The sequence below is a fragment of the Salvelinus fontinalis genome, chromosome 38 (assembly GCF_029448725.1).
Source record: "Salvelinus fontinalis isolate EN_2023a chromosome 38, ASM2944872v1, whole genome shotgun sequence".
NCBI lineage: Eukaryota > Metazoa > Chordata > Actinopteri > Salmoniformes > Salmonidae > Salvelinus > Salvelinus fontinalis.
In genome coordinates, this window is record NC_074702.1 from 31,987,828 (window position 1) to 32,002,757 (window position 14,930).

At 42.8% G+C, this 14,930-nt stretch overlaps 2 protein-coding genes across 4 annotated transcripts in view; one reads left to right on the top strand and one right to left on the bottom strand.

The window, feature by feature from the left end:
* Nucleotides 1-1,522: 1,522 nt before the first annotated feature.
* On the bottom strand, nt 1,523-7,220 carry LOC129837719 (thiosulfate sulfurtransferase/rhodanese-like domain-containing protein 3). The gene is made up of 4 exons (XM_055904109.1): nt 6,971-7,220; nt 6,589-6,774; nt 2,821-2,980; nt 1,523-2,023 (listed from the first exon to the last, which is right to left on the bottom strand). The coding sequence occupies exons 1-4, from the start codon at nt 7,095-7,097 to the stop codon at nt 1,966-1,968; spliced, it is 531 nt and encodes a 176-aa protein (XP_055760084.1). The 5' UTR covers nt 7,098-7,220; the 3' UTR covers nt 1,523-1,965.
* Nucleotides 7,221-7,669: 449 nt separating this feature from the next.
* The window catches only part of LOC129837310 (ubiquitin carboxyl-terminal hydrolase 45-like), a 43,556-nt gene continuing 36,295 nt past the window's right edge, over nt 7,670-14,930 (top strand). The window contains exons 1-5 of one of the 3 annotated variants that reach the window (XM_055903366.1): nt 7,670-8,085; nt 10,088-10,203; nt 10,464-10,633; nt 10,839-10,939; nt 11,231-11,331. In XM_055903366.1, coding sequence (XP_055759341.1) covers nt 10,101-10,203; nt 10,464-10,633; nt 10,839-10,939; nt 11,231-11,331 — 475 coding nt within the window. In that variant the 5' untranslated portion in view covers nt 7,670-8,085; nt 10,088-10,100. Of the gene's footprint in view, nt 8,086-8,248; nt 9,015-10,087; nt 10,204-10,463; nt 10,634-10,838; nt 10,940-11,230; nt 11,332-14,930 lie in introns of those variants that run through there. The other 2 variants (XM_055903365.1, XM_055903367.1) reach the window with 2 other exon arrangements.

Consider the following 14,930-nt stretch of genomic DNA (forward strand, 5'->3'; position numbering starts at 1 on the left):
AACCATTTCTGAATGGACCTCACTTTGTGCACGGGGGCATTGTCATGCTGAAACAGGAAAGGCCCTTCCCCAAACTGTTGCCACAAAGTTGTATGCACAGAATCGTATAGAATGTCATTGTATGCTGTAGCGTTAAAATGTCACTTCACTTGAACTAAGGGGCTTAGCCCAAACCATGAAAAACAGCCCCAGACCATTATTCCTCCACCAAACTTTACAGTTGGTACTATGCATTCGAGCAGGTAGCGTTGTCCTGGCATTTGCCAAACCCAGATTCGTCCGTCGGACTGCCAGATGGTGAAGCGTGATTCATCGCTCCATAGAACATGTTTACACCACTCCAGACGACGCTTGGCATTGCACATGGTGATCTTAGGCTTGTGTTCGGCTGCTTGGCCATGGAAACCCTTTTCATTAAGCTCCCAACGAACAATTATTGTGCTGACGTTGCTTCCAGAGGCCGTTTGGAACTCAGTAGTGAGTGTTGCAACCGAGGACAGACGATTTTTACACGCTACGTGCTTCAGCACGAGGCGGTCCCGTTCTTTGAGCTTGTGTGGCCCACCACTTCGTGAGTGAAGCGTTGTTGCTCCTAGACGTTTCCACTTCACAATAACAACACGACAGTTGACTGGGGCAGCTCTAGCAGAACTTTTACGAACTGACTTGATGGAAAGGTGGCGTCCTATGACGGTGCCACGTTGAAAGTCACTAAGCTCTTCAGCGATCATGGCAACGGAACATATAGAATGAACGACTGGGTCGCATCCATAGACAAAAGGACTTAACGACTGGGGCGATACTCTGGCAACCGAACCGATAGAACGAATGACCAGCCGACTTGGGTAGTAACCCTAGATTTGTGTCGGATTATATCTCGTGGAATAATTAAATAGTATGAATAAATTCATCAAAATCGTGTTTTCAATGAAAATATGTCAATCATTATTTAAATATTGGTAACCCATTGTATACAAATGATAATGCCCTCAAAGCTGTGTTTCGAGGAAATATTAGCATGGTTTGCTAATAATACCCATGGCAATATATATCATTTCCAGTGTGCCTTGTATTTTGAAGTGAATTGTAGTTACCACCCATGAAAGAATTTGTTAGTGGTTGTTGAATTTGTTCATTTTCAGTCCTGTGGACTTAACCAAGTGAATTCCTACTGTTAGGCGAATATTAACATTAAAATTGAAATGTTTATGAAAATACCCAACATATACAGTATCATAAGACCTTACTTTGATGGCCAAGTTTTACCCAAACACAGAAGGGTTAGGAACCTCCTGGTTTACAGGCCATATCAAGACTGCAAGTCTCATTATGCTGGCTTACAAAGTGATGAGTAATTCCTATTCGAATCTAGCCAGTGTTAGGACATCCAACAGTTGGAATTTTTAATTCACCTGCAACCAGCATTCAGAATGACTGTTATGGTTAGGAACATTAATAAAAGGAGACTGCCATTTAACCTGGAACAACCATTTCAGTAACAGGTGCAATAAATCAAACTAACTGATTGAATTAGTTTATTTATCTTTATGTAGCATAGGATTTTGAACTTAATCAATGTACATGCAAAAACACTTCAAACAATCCTATTTTTTTTTTGCTGCAGTAGAGCATGCTGGGAAATACGATAATGATGGGTGTGAATTTCTCCACAGAGAAACTGACACAATCACACTTGAAACGAGTTATTAACACCAACAATGGGTTTTATTGTAAACCACAGTCAATTTCACTCTTGAATCAACAGGTAACAGTGGTCAATTTGCTGTGTACATTCCCTCTAATGATATAAAGCAAAATTGGCTATTTATGGATTACCTTCCATAATAATCTGAAATGTCAGATAATAGCTCAATCTTGGTTGATTAAATAAAACCTTATAAACTTCTGGTATGATTAAGCAAAATGACTTCCAAGAATGGCACAATTCTTGAGCCTCCCAGACAATCAGCTTTCCTGTTCACATTTTGCCCAATCTTGCCATCCACCTGCATAGTGTTGTACGCTAGAAAGAGAGAGAAAAGGAAGAGAATAAGTGAGCGATTAATGCACAGGTGTCAAACTCATTCCACGGAGGGCCGAGTGTCTGCGGGTTTTCGCTCCTCCCTTGTACTTGATTGATGAATTAACATCACTAATTAGTTAGGAACTCCCCACACCTGGTTGTCTAGGGCTTTATTGAAAGGAAAAACCAAAAACCTGCAGACACTAGGCCCTCCATGGAATGAGTTTGACACCCCTGGATTAATGCTTAAAGAACTGGGCAGCAGGTAGCCTAGTGGTTAGAGCATTGGGCCAGTAACCGAAAGGTTGCTAGATCGAATCCCCGAGCTGACAAGGTAAAAATCTGTCGTTTTGCCCCTGAACAAGGCAGTTAACCCACTGTTCCTCGGTAGGCCGTCATTGAAAATAAGAATTTGTTTTTAACTGACTTGCCTAGTTAAATAAAGGTTAAATAAAAACTGATATAATGAAATAGTCCCTGTTTTTCACAACTACAGCATAAATAATACATATTTCCATGTACTTAATCAGATGTTTTGGTACTGTATGTGGCACTTCCCCATGGTGCTGAGCATGCTGGGTAAAGCGCTGTTGTGTAAGGAAGTGAAATAAAATCGGCCTTAAACAAAATTAAGTCAAGAGCTGAATTGTATTTTCTATAGCATGAAAAAGCATGACATGAGGAAATCTCGAAAGTGAGAAGTTATTTCTAGCCTATGCATTTTATGTCAATATAATATAGGCCTGCAATGTATAGTATGGTACTACTAGTAGTGTGTGCATAATGCAGTCTCTCACTCTTTATATCCTAGAGAGACGGCTTGGTCTAGGGCTTTTTGGCTCCTGATCCCAGCCAGGCAGGAAAAGACAATGTGGTCTGTCGCCTGGGGCATGTCTCCACCATACTTCTCCTTGAACTCCTCAGGGTTCAGCTGGAGGGCAATGTTCACCTGTCCCACTGCAACGGAATGGGAAAGAACAGTATACAACAGAACTGAGGCATTAAGAGCAAGACCTTTTTTTACACAATTGTCTCCTATGAATATCATGTCTTTATCATGTCTATCTGCAAATCAGTAGCCTATGTGCCTAACAGTAGCCTAACAGTGTGCTAGGAATGTCAAAGAGGTTGGTGGAAGCCCACGAGTGCTACTAGAAGTTGTCATAACATAAAGTGTTTGTTTGCATTGAAATGGATTTGTTTGTGCCAGAAAATCATATTGTAAAAGAAAAGGGGAGCGGCACACACTAGGAGTGCAGATGCAATAATTGAATAACCAATGTTTTAACAGCTAAGCTGTCTCCATCAGGATAACACAGCGGGTCACTAGCTTGTATATACACTGAACAAAAATATAAAAACACAACATGCAACAATGTCAATGATTTTACTGCGTTACAATTCATATAAGGAAATCAATCAATTAAAATACATTCATTAGGCCCTAATCTATAGATTTCACATGACTGGGCAGGGGTGCAGCTGGGAGCCAGGCCCAGCCTTTTTCCCACAAAAGGGTTTTATTACAGACAAAAATACTCCTCAGTGCCATCAGCTGTCTGGGTGGCTGGTCAGATGATCCCGCAGGTGAAGAAGCCGGATGTGGAGGTCCTGGGCTGGTGTGGTTACAATGTGGTCTGCGGTTGTCAAGCCGGTTGGACGGACTGCCAAATTCTCTAAAACAACGTTGGAGGCGGCTTATGGTAGAGAAATTAACTTTAAAATCTCTGGCAACAGGTCTGGTGGACATTGCTGCAGTCAGCATGCCAGTTGCACACTCCCTTAAAATGTAGACATCTGTAGCATTGTGTGACAAAACTGCACATTTAAGTGTGGCCTTTTACTGCCCCTATCACAAAGTACACATGTATACTGTAGTTTGAAAGGACACACACAGTTGTCTGTAATCATGGCCGGCTGAGGCTTGACTTTATTGGTGGATTTACAGATAAAATAGAACATATAAAAAAGCATGAATGATTACATATGATCATACCACCATAATCAAACAGGGAAAGGTTCACCCAGAGGCGGCACTCCTAGTGGCCGGGGACTTTAATGCAGGGAAATTTAAATCAGTTTGACCTAATTTCCATCACCAAGTTAAATGTGCAACCAGAGGGAAAAAAATTGCTCCACCTTTACTCCACACACAGAGATGCGTACAAAGCTCTCCCTCGCCCTCCATTTGGAAAATATGACCATAATTCTATCCTCCTAATTCCTTCTTACAAGCAAAAATTAAAGCAGGAAGCACCAGTGACTAGATCAATAAAAAAGTGGTGAGATAAAGCAGATGCTAAACTACAGGACTGTTTTGCTAGCATAGACTGGAATATGTTCTGGGATTCTTCTGATGGCATTGAGTAGTACACCACATCAGTCACTGGCTTTATCAATAAGTTCATTGAGGATGTCGTCCCCACAGTGACTGTACGTACATACCCAAACTAGAAGCCATGGATTACAGGCAACATTCGCACTGAGCTAAAGGGTAGAGCTGCCGCTTTCAAGGAGCGGGACTCTAACCCGGAAGCTTACGAGAAATCCCACTATGCCCTCCAACGAACCATCAAATGTGCAAAGCATCAATACAGGACTAAGATCGAATCGTACTACACTGGCTCCGACGCTCGTGAGATGTGGCAGGGCTTGCAAATGATTAGACTACAAAGGGAAGCACAGCCGAGAGCTGAGAGCTGCCCAGTGACACGAGCTTACCAGACAAGCTAAATAACTTCTATGCAAGTAACACTGAAATATGCATGAGAGCATCAGCTGTTCCGAACGACTGTGTGATCACACCACGCTCTCTGCAGCCGATGTGAGTAAGACCTTTAAACAGGTCAACATTCACAAGGCCGCAGGGCCAGACAGATTACCAGGATGTGTACTCCGAGCATGCGCTTACCAACTGGCAAGTGTCTTCACTGACATTTTCAACCTCTCCCTGTCGGAGTCTAATACCAACATGTTTCAAGCAGACCACCATAGTCCCTGTCCCCAAGTACACTAAGGTAACCTGCCTAAATGACTACCGACCCGTAGCACTCACGTCTGTATCCATGAAATGCTTTGAAAGGCTGGTCATGGCTCACATCAATACCATTATCCCAGAAACCCTAGACCCACTCCAATTTGCATACGGCACCAACAGATCCACAGATGATGCAATCTCTATTGCACTCCACACTTCCCTTTCACACCTGGACAAAAGGAACACCTATGGGAGAGCATTAATCATTGACTACAGCTCAGTGTTCAACACCATAGTGCCCTCAAAGCTCATCACTAAGCGAAGGACCCTGGGACTAAAGACCTCCCTCTGGAACCCGATCCTGGACTTCCTGATGGGCCACCCCCTGGTGGTAAGGGTAGGTAACAACACATCCACCACGCTGATCCTCAACACGGGGGCCCCTCAGGGGTGCATGCTCAGTGCCCTCCTGTACTCCGTTCACTCATGACTGCACGGCCAGGCACAACTCCAACACCATCATTAAGTTTGCTGATGACAACAGTGGTAGGCCTGATCACCGACAACGATGAGACAGCCTATAGGGAGGAGGTCAGAGACCTGACCATGTGGTGCAAGGACATCAATAAGGACATCAATCTCTCCCTCAACGTGACCAAGACTAAGGAGATGATTGTGGACTACAGGAAAAGGAGGACCGAGCACGCCCCCATTCTCATCGACGGGGCTGTAGTTGAACAGGTTGAGAGCTTCAAGTTCCTTGGCGTCCACATCGCCAAAAAACGAACATGGTCCAAGCACACCAAGACAGTCATGAAGAGGGCACGACAAAACCTATTCCCCCACAGGAGACTGAAAAGATTTGGCATGGGTCCTCAGATCCTCAAAAGGTTTTACAGCTGCACCATTGAGAGCATCCTGACGGGTTGCATCACTGACTAGTATGGAAACTGCTCAGCCTCCGACCGCAAGGCACTACAGAGGGTAGTGAGTACTGCCCAGTACATCACCGTGGCCAAGCTTCCTGCCCTCTAGGACCTCTATACCAGGCGGTGTCAGAGGAAGGCCCTAAAAATTGTCAAAGACTGTTCTCTCTGCTACTGCACGGCAAGCGGTACTGGAGTGCCAAAGTCTAAGTCCAAGAGGCTTCTAAACAGCTTCTACCCCCAAGCCATAAGACTCCCGAACAGCTAATCAAATAGTTCCCCAGACTATTTGCATTGCCCCCCCCTTCTACGCTGCTGCTGCTACTCTCTATTATTATCTATGCATAGCCACTTTAATAACTCTACCTACATGTACATATTACCTCAATACCGGTGCCCCCGCACATTGACTCTGTACCATCTGTAAGGTCTAACTGTTGTATGCGGCGCATGTGACAAATAACATTTGATTTGATATGTAATTTGGCTACATAGGCCTACAAACATTATTTACAATGGATACCAAAAACACAATCACAAGAATGGCTTCAGATCAAACTCTACGTCATATTGTACCATGCTGCAGCACATTTTACAATATGCAGATTTGTTCTTTAGAGGTTTATGTCATGAGACATGTCATACTGAATAAGGTAACTCACGAGGTACGTTGATTGACCCCGGGATGTTTCCGTACTCTCGGAGTTCCCACGGCTCCCGGACATCTATTACCACACTTGTTCGGGTAGCGATTAGTTTCTTTAATTGTTCGTAAGAGACATCAGTTTCTGGCAATGGGGATGAGCTGAAACTACGTAACAGGTACTCTTTGTGGGTGGCATGGATATCTGAAAGATATAAAACAACGGTTGTTTACTAGTGAGCAAAAAAATAATAATAATGGGTTTACCAGCATTTTGAATGAGTTTTATAGTGTAAAAGACTCACTACAAACGTTTACAATTAAGCGTCACGTTTTCAACTTCGCTGATTACACAGCCTTACGACTGGTTATTAATTTCAACCCATGCCAAGCAGACTTACATGATGCACATCGGGAGTGAGTGCCGAATGTGTTTGACAGTGCTCTTCGTGAGGCTGAAATGGCATTTCGGTTTGCTAAAAGCCATGGAGTCGCTGCAGCAAGCCTCGAACAAGCTTTCTGAGCCATGTCAATATTTACACGTGTAACTAAATCAAAGGTTTCAAAACTCAAAACGGCACTACTGTATTGTTAAGTGTATTCACTGCTCCAGCACTGTCGTTTTCTTCTTCTTCTTCTTTGGGTTTTATGAGGAACAACACTCAAAAGGTGTATTGTCGCCACCAACTGGACGGGGGTAAAACATTTACAAGAGAAAATTCAACTCCACACGGGAAGCGAAAATGTACATTAATCCACATGCACTTCAACAACAACAAAAAGTAACAAAAATATATACTTTCCCAATCCTCCAGTCCTTCAAAAACGGAAATACCCTACTCAGGCAGAGAACGTATGGGTAATTGCATACTTGGAGTGTGTCTGAAAGTGGACGTTACAAAAAAACATCAGTTGGTGGATCAACAGTGATGGGTGTAACATCAGCACTCCATTACTGGTTAGACCAGCCATAGCCAGGTGCACCACGGCTTAATGTCACCCGGAGCGAGCGTACCACAGGGGAATGTCATCACTGACCCCTAGGTCTAGGGCTCCTTGTGTGCCTGCTTGCTTCTCAGGTTGTTCTTCTTCCCCTCTGTAGATCCAGAACCAGTCCCAGCACCAATCCAGATACCATTGGCCGGTCCCAGCACCAGACCACCCAATGAAGTGCGGAGGGAACAAACACCAGACCTTCACCCGGAGCAAGCGGACCACAGGGGAGTGCCACAATTGACCTCCAGGTCTAGGGCTCCCTTGTGTCTGCTTGGTCTTCAGGTTGTCTTTCCTCCCCTCCACAGATCCCGGCCCAGCCCCAGTTCCCGGTGCCGGGTTCCTGTTTTCTCAGAGGCCCACAGTCCCAGCACCAACCCCTGGTTTTCCAGCACTGTTACCACCACAATTTCTAACCTGGCCCCAACACCAACCCAGGATTTCCTGGTCCTAGACCCAACACCAGCACCAACCCTGGACACAGCACTGACCAACCAGAATTGCCACCTTCATCCAGCAACTGGTAGCTCAACCCTTCCCCTCCCCAAAGACACATTGTGGACTGACTGACAGACTGAATTGTTTGGCAGATTTGTCTGATTCCTTTTTTTTCATTCATTGATTTCTTTTCTTTTTTTCTCTTCTTAACTTTTGTTTGATTGGATGATCATTTGGTTTGCTTTAATTGAATTGATTACTTATAGTTTGAATTGTTGATTATTTTGAATTAATGTTCGACTGAATTTTTACTTGTTGAACATTTTAAACAGTCATGAATTTCGGAATAAGCAAATAAATTAACCTTAATGTTTACATAGCAGGTTAAGAGAACTAATGTAGCAGCTTGTGAGAATTAATGTGGCAGGTTAGGAAAAGGGTTAGGTTTAGCTAAATGTACCTCTTCAGATGCAAAATCGTTCAATCCCAGAAAGTGTTCAACCGCAAAACAATCAAGTGCCGTCCTTCTGACTGACATGCGCAACATTGCGCGTGCACCGAAGTGTACGCATCACACCAAAGACAGTAAAACGCACTTCTCAAATCAAATCTGTCGTATGTTTACACAAGCATACATATTTTCTTAAGAATATAGCTCCATAATTTACTTTACAACCATCATAACTTCGCTTTTCCTGCTAGCTGTGTTTAACCTGAACGAGCCACCATATTGCGTCACATGTTGAGTTCACCAATTTGACTTATTTTTGGTTGAGATGGTAGTTCTCTATGTTCCCGATAGTTTTAGAAAGCCAAAAGTATAACTGAAACGGTATTTTGCGTTTTGGACACTAGCTACAAGTATTCTGTGGACTTTCGAGTTTCTTGTCGTGTATGACATACAATACAGTTCTCAATCTTTTGAAATAAGTTACGACGCTACAGTGTGTTGACATATTAGCTAGCTAGCTAACTTGCTAGCTCATTGGCCAGTTTCAGGGCAAAAATAAATAGGTGAGTTGTTTCGTGTTAGCAACAACATATTTTTAAAATCATCAGAGGCAATGTGGTATTCCAGCTAGTAGCAAAACGCGTTTAAAACCACGAACTCCCAAGTTAACTTAGCTAGCTAGCTAACAGTCTATATTGCGACCCATTTGACAGTACTAGTACCTACCTGTAACGTTAGTTAACTTGTCATGCTCTCCGTTAGCTAAACGTCACCGTGGCTTGACTTGGTTTTATATTGTTATATTAAGTGTAACCCAGTTAAAATAGATTTGTAAAAGACAATTAAAAGTATGGTCTGTTTTTGTAGCTATGGCCTTCTACAAAATAGAGCTGTGTCATATGCTTTTGCTTTTGCATCATGTTGAAGTTGATGACTTTATGAATTAGTTGAACCATTGTCGATATCTCTACAGAACAAAAGATTTCAGCTATTGTCGTTTAGATTATTGTGTGTGTGACTGCCGTCCTAACGTTAGTTCAGTCTGGAGGCCAGGCATCTTCATTATTGCCACTCTACAGCTCTTACCCACACTAGATTCAACTTATTCTAATTGTGGTGGCCATTTAAGACCATGACTATGTGATTCTTTGAATCTGGTGTTGTGTTGGGCTGCGCTGAAACTAAAGCCTGCACATACAGCAGCCCGTCAATGCCAGAGATGCCCAGTAAGTAAGTAAGTAACCTTGCACGAGTTGGAGCGGCTCGTAAGAGCAGATCTCCTGTTTCTGTAGCGTGAGGCAGCTTGATGAACAAGTATATCCCCTGGACGGGATGCTAGTCTATTGCAGGTCCTTACTGCCAATCTATCTCCTTAATGCTGGGTGCCAAGCAGAGACACACTGGGTCCCATTTTTACTGTCTTTAGTATGACTCGGTCAGGGATCGAAATCCTAACCTTCCAATCTCAGGTGGACACTCAAATCACAAGGCCACTGAGTTGGTTAGAGTTGCCCAGCCCTATACTAAATCATGCAGCAAAGCTCTTAGATTTGCCTTCAATGTTTTCTCTTGGCCCGGTCGGTTTTGGGCACTGCTTAAACCCCAGAGTGGTACTGATATTCCTATGTCTCTCCAGTCTACAGCTACAGATGCGGCTAAAGGATCCCTTCTCCTTGAAAGCCGTAGGCATGACTAAGCGGACTAACAAGCCAAGGAAGCCTCGAGATGAGGAGTCGTCGGACGAAGTAAGCGGTAAGATCATGCTCCCTGTTGTGATGAAAAAAAACATGTTTCTATATAGGCTGCCTAAAGAAGTTTAATTGACCCAATAAGCCTTCCGCATGTTCTGCTCTAGTAATGGATAGTCCAATCATGTCGGATTAATTCTACGGCAGGGGACTCGTGCAGTTCAGATTATGCCTTTATTTGACATCTATTGTAAATCATGGTCATTAAGGGATTTGTAGATGCTGGGTTAGCGAGCAACATCAATGTGACTTCTTGCTCCTCAGGGCTGACCTGCCAGCATGTCAGCAAGGCAGTGGACCTGAGCTCAGTCAAGAAGGCGGTGACCTCGAGCATGTGGTCGATGTGTTCAGATTGCCTGAGGGAAAGGACTATGATAGATGGAGAGCCAGTCAGTGGCCACGACATCCTCGTATGCCTCAAGTGCGGCTTCCAGGTGAGCTTGGACTTTGAAATATTTTATCTAAGGCGGGAGGATGAAGGTTCTGTCAGTATTCTGATGTATGAATTGCTGCACTTGACATGCGATTCAGAAGTTATACACTGTTTGTTTCATTTGTAACAATCTGACCGGCAAAGAGTATGGATGGTGGTAGCCTATCTAAGAAATGGTGATCCAGTGATCTTTACCCCTTTCACAGGGCTGTAGCCAGTCAGAGAGCCAGCACTCCACCAAGCATCACCAAACCCTCCACCTTGAGTCCCACTGCATCACCGTCAGCCTCGGCACCTGGAAGGCCTGGTGAGGACCCTACAGCAACACATGGAACATACAGATTATAACAGGACGACAACTTTTTTTTTTACAGCCATTCTGCCGTTCCAAATAGGCTGATGTAGCACTATCCCTTTGTCTTCACTGGAGAGGGTCTTAAACTGAAAAGTTATTTGAATATTTACATTTTGCCTCAGAATATCTCCAGTAAATGTTGTGAGCAGTAGTTATTCACACCACCTAAAATAATGACAATTTCACATCAGTAAGTTGATGTCTGTGTTTGCTGCTCTCTCTCTCTCTTCAATTTGTTCACAGGTGTTTTGAATGTAATGAAGAGCTCTCCACTCACTGCAATAAGAAGGCTTTGGCCCAGACCCTGGACTTCCTACAAAAGCACTCTGTCAAGGCAGCCTCAGGTAACACGTTCAACACCTGACAAGGCCAGCCACTCAATGATAGGTGATACATTTGAGGTATATTTATGTGTAGACTAAGAGAACAGCAAGGCTACCACCTGAAATGAAAAAGGGTGGGTAAACAGTGCTACACCGCACAAGGTGCTGCTACAACTCCCACTTTTTTCCAAATTGAAATATTGACGTTTCTTGGCTTTGACAAAGGCGCTGGACTGAATGAAAAGCTGAAGAATTTAATAAATGAGAACCACTATTCAAAAAAAATCTTCTATCTTCTAGGCTAGAGCCTAGATTTCCAAGAAGCAATTTCAGCTTCCTTTCACTTCTATGTATTTTGAGTGCAATTGCTATTGGTTTTTACAATATGTGCTAATACATAGAGATATAGGTTATTACTGAAGGCAGAAACCCTCTGTGGAGACTCTTCTCCTCTATAAACTTACATTGGTGCCTGTAACTCCATTGATGTTCACCTGAAGGTGTGGAGTTGAGTGTAACACACCAGCTCCCCCTGGTGGCCAAGGCTTTTTGGATTCCAGAATCCAGACACCTTTTTCTTTGAAACTGTGGCCCATAAAATTGTTAGCTAAGGATGTGCATCTCTTCTTTCATGAAAGATTCAATACGCATCTAGCTGCATGGGCTCCGATATGATTCAGGAACGATACGTTTTAGTTTGAAACGATTCGGTTTGATTAGGGGAACAAATTGACGTGATGCGATTCGATGCACTAAAATGTATTGCATGAACACATTTCTATTTAAATATCTGCTGCTGAAGGGAGCTCAGGAACTGGGCCTCTCTGATCTGGTTACTTCTCTAAGCTGTGTGTGTGTGTGTGTGTGTGTGTGTGTGTGTGTGTGTGTGTGTGTGTGTGTGTGTGTGTGTGTGAGACACCATGTCAAAGGTGTGTATAGGCAGTTGAGCCCAGACTGAGCATCTACCACCCCACTATCAGATTAGGGGTGGTGGAAATTTATGCTTTTTGTCCCCCCACTTTTTATCTGAAATCACATCACCCATTGATTTAACTTGTCATTTTTACAGATTCAAAATATTTTGAGCTAGTACTATGTCAATATTTATATTTAGAAATTAGCATGGTATTTAGCAAATTAATATTATGCCGCTTTGGATTTTACCCTGTCTTGAAAGTGAATGGTTTAGACAGGGTTGTCAACTAGGTTAGGCCTTGTGGCAATTTTTTTTCTGGGCTAATAGTCTGCGGGCCAGAACATTATTTGTATATAATATTAGCACAATTAATTGGCCTACACTACGAATTGAACAACATTTTTAACACATCTGATTAGTACATGATAAATTCAGTGACAAAAACATAATAATTTTGATCTGATTACGTTCATAAAATCATCATGTCCCTCCCTATTCATTTATTTTAGTCTTTCTCTGTGCGTTGATTGGTGGGGTAAAACAGGTCTACGTAGCCTACTGTAGGCTACACTACTTTTTCTAACGTCAACATTTGTTCAGAACAATTAGCTTGATTGTAAGAGAAAATGTCGCTCTCAAAAAGTATCAAAAGAAAGGTGGATAATGAAAATGCAAGTTTCCGGGAAGAGTGTAAGGAGAGATGCGTTCATCTTACTGTATTTTCCCAATGCCAAGCCAGTGTGTCTTATTTGCAATGAAATAATTCAATCTAAGCATGGACCTTTCAAAGTGGCCTTCCTGCCCCAGACAGAGGCCAGACGCAGAAACATTGAAGCCTACACACACGGCTTTTTTGGCGGACATATTTTGTCACTTAAACAGGTTAAAAATCTGTAGTTACAAGGAAGAGGGAAAACTGTCGTGTACATGGTGGAAAAACTTGAGGCCTTTACTCAGAAATTTGAGTTGTTTGATTTGGACTTGTCATCTGGAAGGCTACTGCACCTCAGCACACTGAAGAACCGACAGGCAGTGGGACCAGGCCGCAGCATTGTCACAGAGGTGGTGGAAGATTTCATCAAGCAGCTGAGGGACAACTTCTCCACCAGATTTGAAGACTACAGCGTGCCCGAAGATATTCCATTTGTACGTGATCCTCTCACAGTGCGCCCAGGTGGTGAATTCTCCTCCCTTACTAAGAAAACGATACCCTCGCTGGATGAGGCTGCAATTCAAACTGAGCTGATTGAATTCCAGACATCGAGCCAAATCAGGGATGCGCTCAGGAACGCCGAGTCCTTGTGTGTGTTGTGGGTGGCATGCTCAGAGGAATACAGCACAATAAAGATACTTGCATTTTATGTGCTAACAATGTTTGGATCGGCTTACACCTGTGATAGTCCTCATTTTCCTCTATGTACGCAGTATAATCTCACGCAATATAGACTCACGACAGGAACCGGCTTTCACATAAGTCAATTGAGGTCAAAATCACATCCATCTCACCCGACAGCCACAAGATCGTATCTGAGGGAAATGCAACTTTTCCCGATTTGAGTAAGTAACTTAGTGACCTATATGACTGTATTTAGAAAATTCTAACATTATCGTGAGTGCTTATCCAGGGATATTTAGGTCTCAAGCTGACAGTATTTTCTGTTTGTTCTGTCGTTACTCGAACAGGCTATCCCGATACAGACATTCAGATACACATTGCCTTTTTTTTTCTTAAAATTGTTTTATTTAAGCAACAACAACAACAAAAAAGGATTGTGAAAGATGCTGTTAAGTCTCACATTTTAAGCCGACCTCAGCCAGTAAAGTTATTTTACATAGGCATGAGCTCGGAAGAAATAGACTCCAATTAAGCCCCCTTGTTATTTGTAAAGTCAAATTTAAAATGAAGATTGTTGTCGATTTGAATTACTCGACTGGTGTAGTTTTTCTCCATATGTTGCTGTGCAACACTTGCATAACAAGTTAGCTATATTATCAGCACCAGGTGCTGTTCACCTCCTATTGGTTGCACAGCGGTTGTTTCTGCTTTACGTTTCAGCAGCACAACATAATGTTCCCGCAGCCTGCTTTATTAGTTGACTGTCTCCTGCATTCTCTCTCCTCATGAATTAGGTTAAAATGTTACTTTTGCATTATTTAGATGGGGTAACTTCCTTCTTGGGACATTGCATTTGGGAGTTTTTGCATCTCAGGTCTGAGATTTTAAAATAATGTATATAATTTTTTATGGAAGAAAATATTCGGAATTAATTTGGGGGGTCGGTTGGGGAACCCTGGTTTAGATTGTTTGGAATTTAAGCTCAGACCAATGAATACGAAAGGATTGCTGTCCTTTATGAAATGACCCTGTTCCTGTTAAAAATGTCCAAGTACACTTTAAAGCAAAACAATTTCTAATGATGAAACTGAATAAAAAATTCAAATCTGAATAATTGAAAACCCCAATCAGCAGTTGGATCTGAGTTGCTGCTTCCACTCCCATAGGCTACACAACTCCGGGTAAAACACAATTGTCTGCAGTGCATTTGGTAACAGTGACCCAACAATTTACATTGGTTGTCACTCAAATAATACAGCACAGTGTGCACAGTTGTTATCTGACAGTCACACGCACTTACATGCGTAATAGTTTGATAGGCTACAGAACTGAAGGAGAGGACGCAACAGTTCAGTCGCAACAAATAAA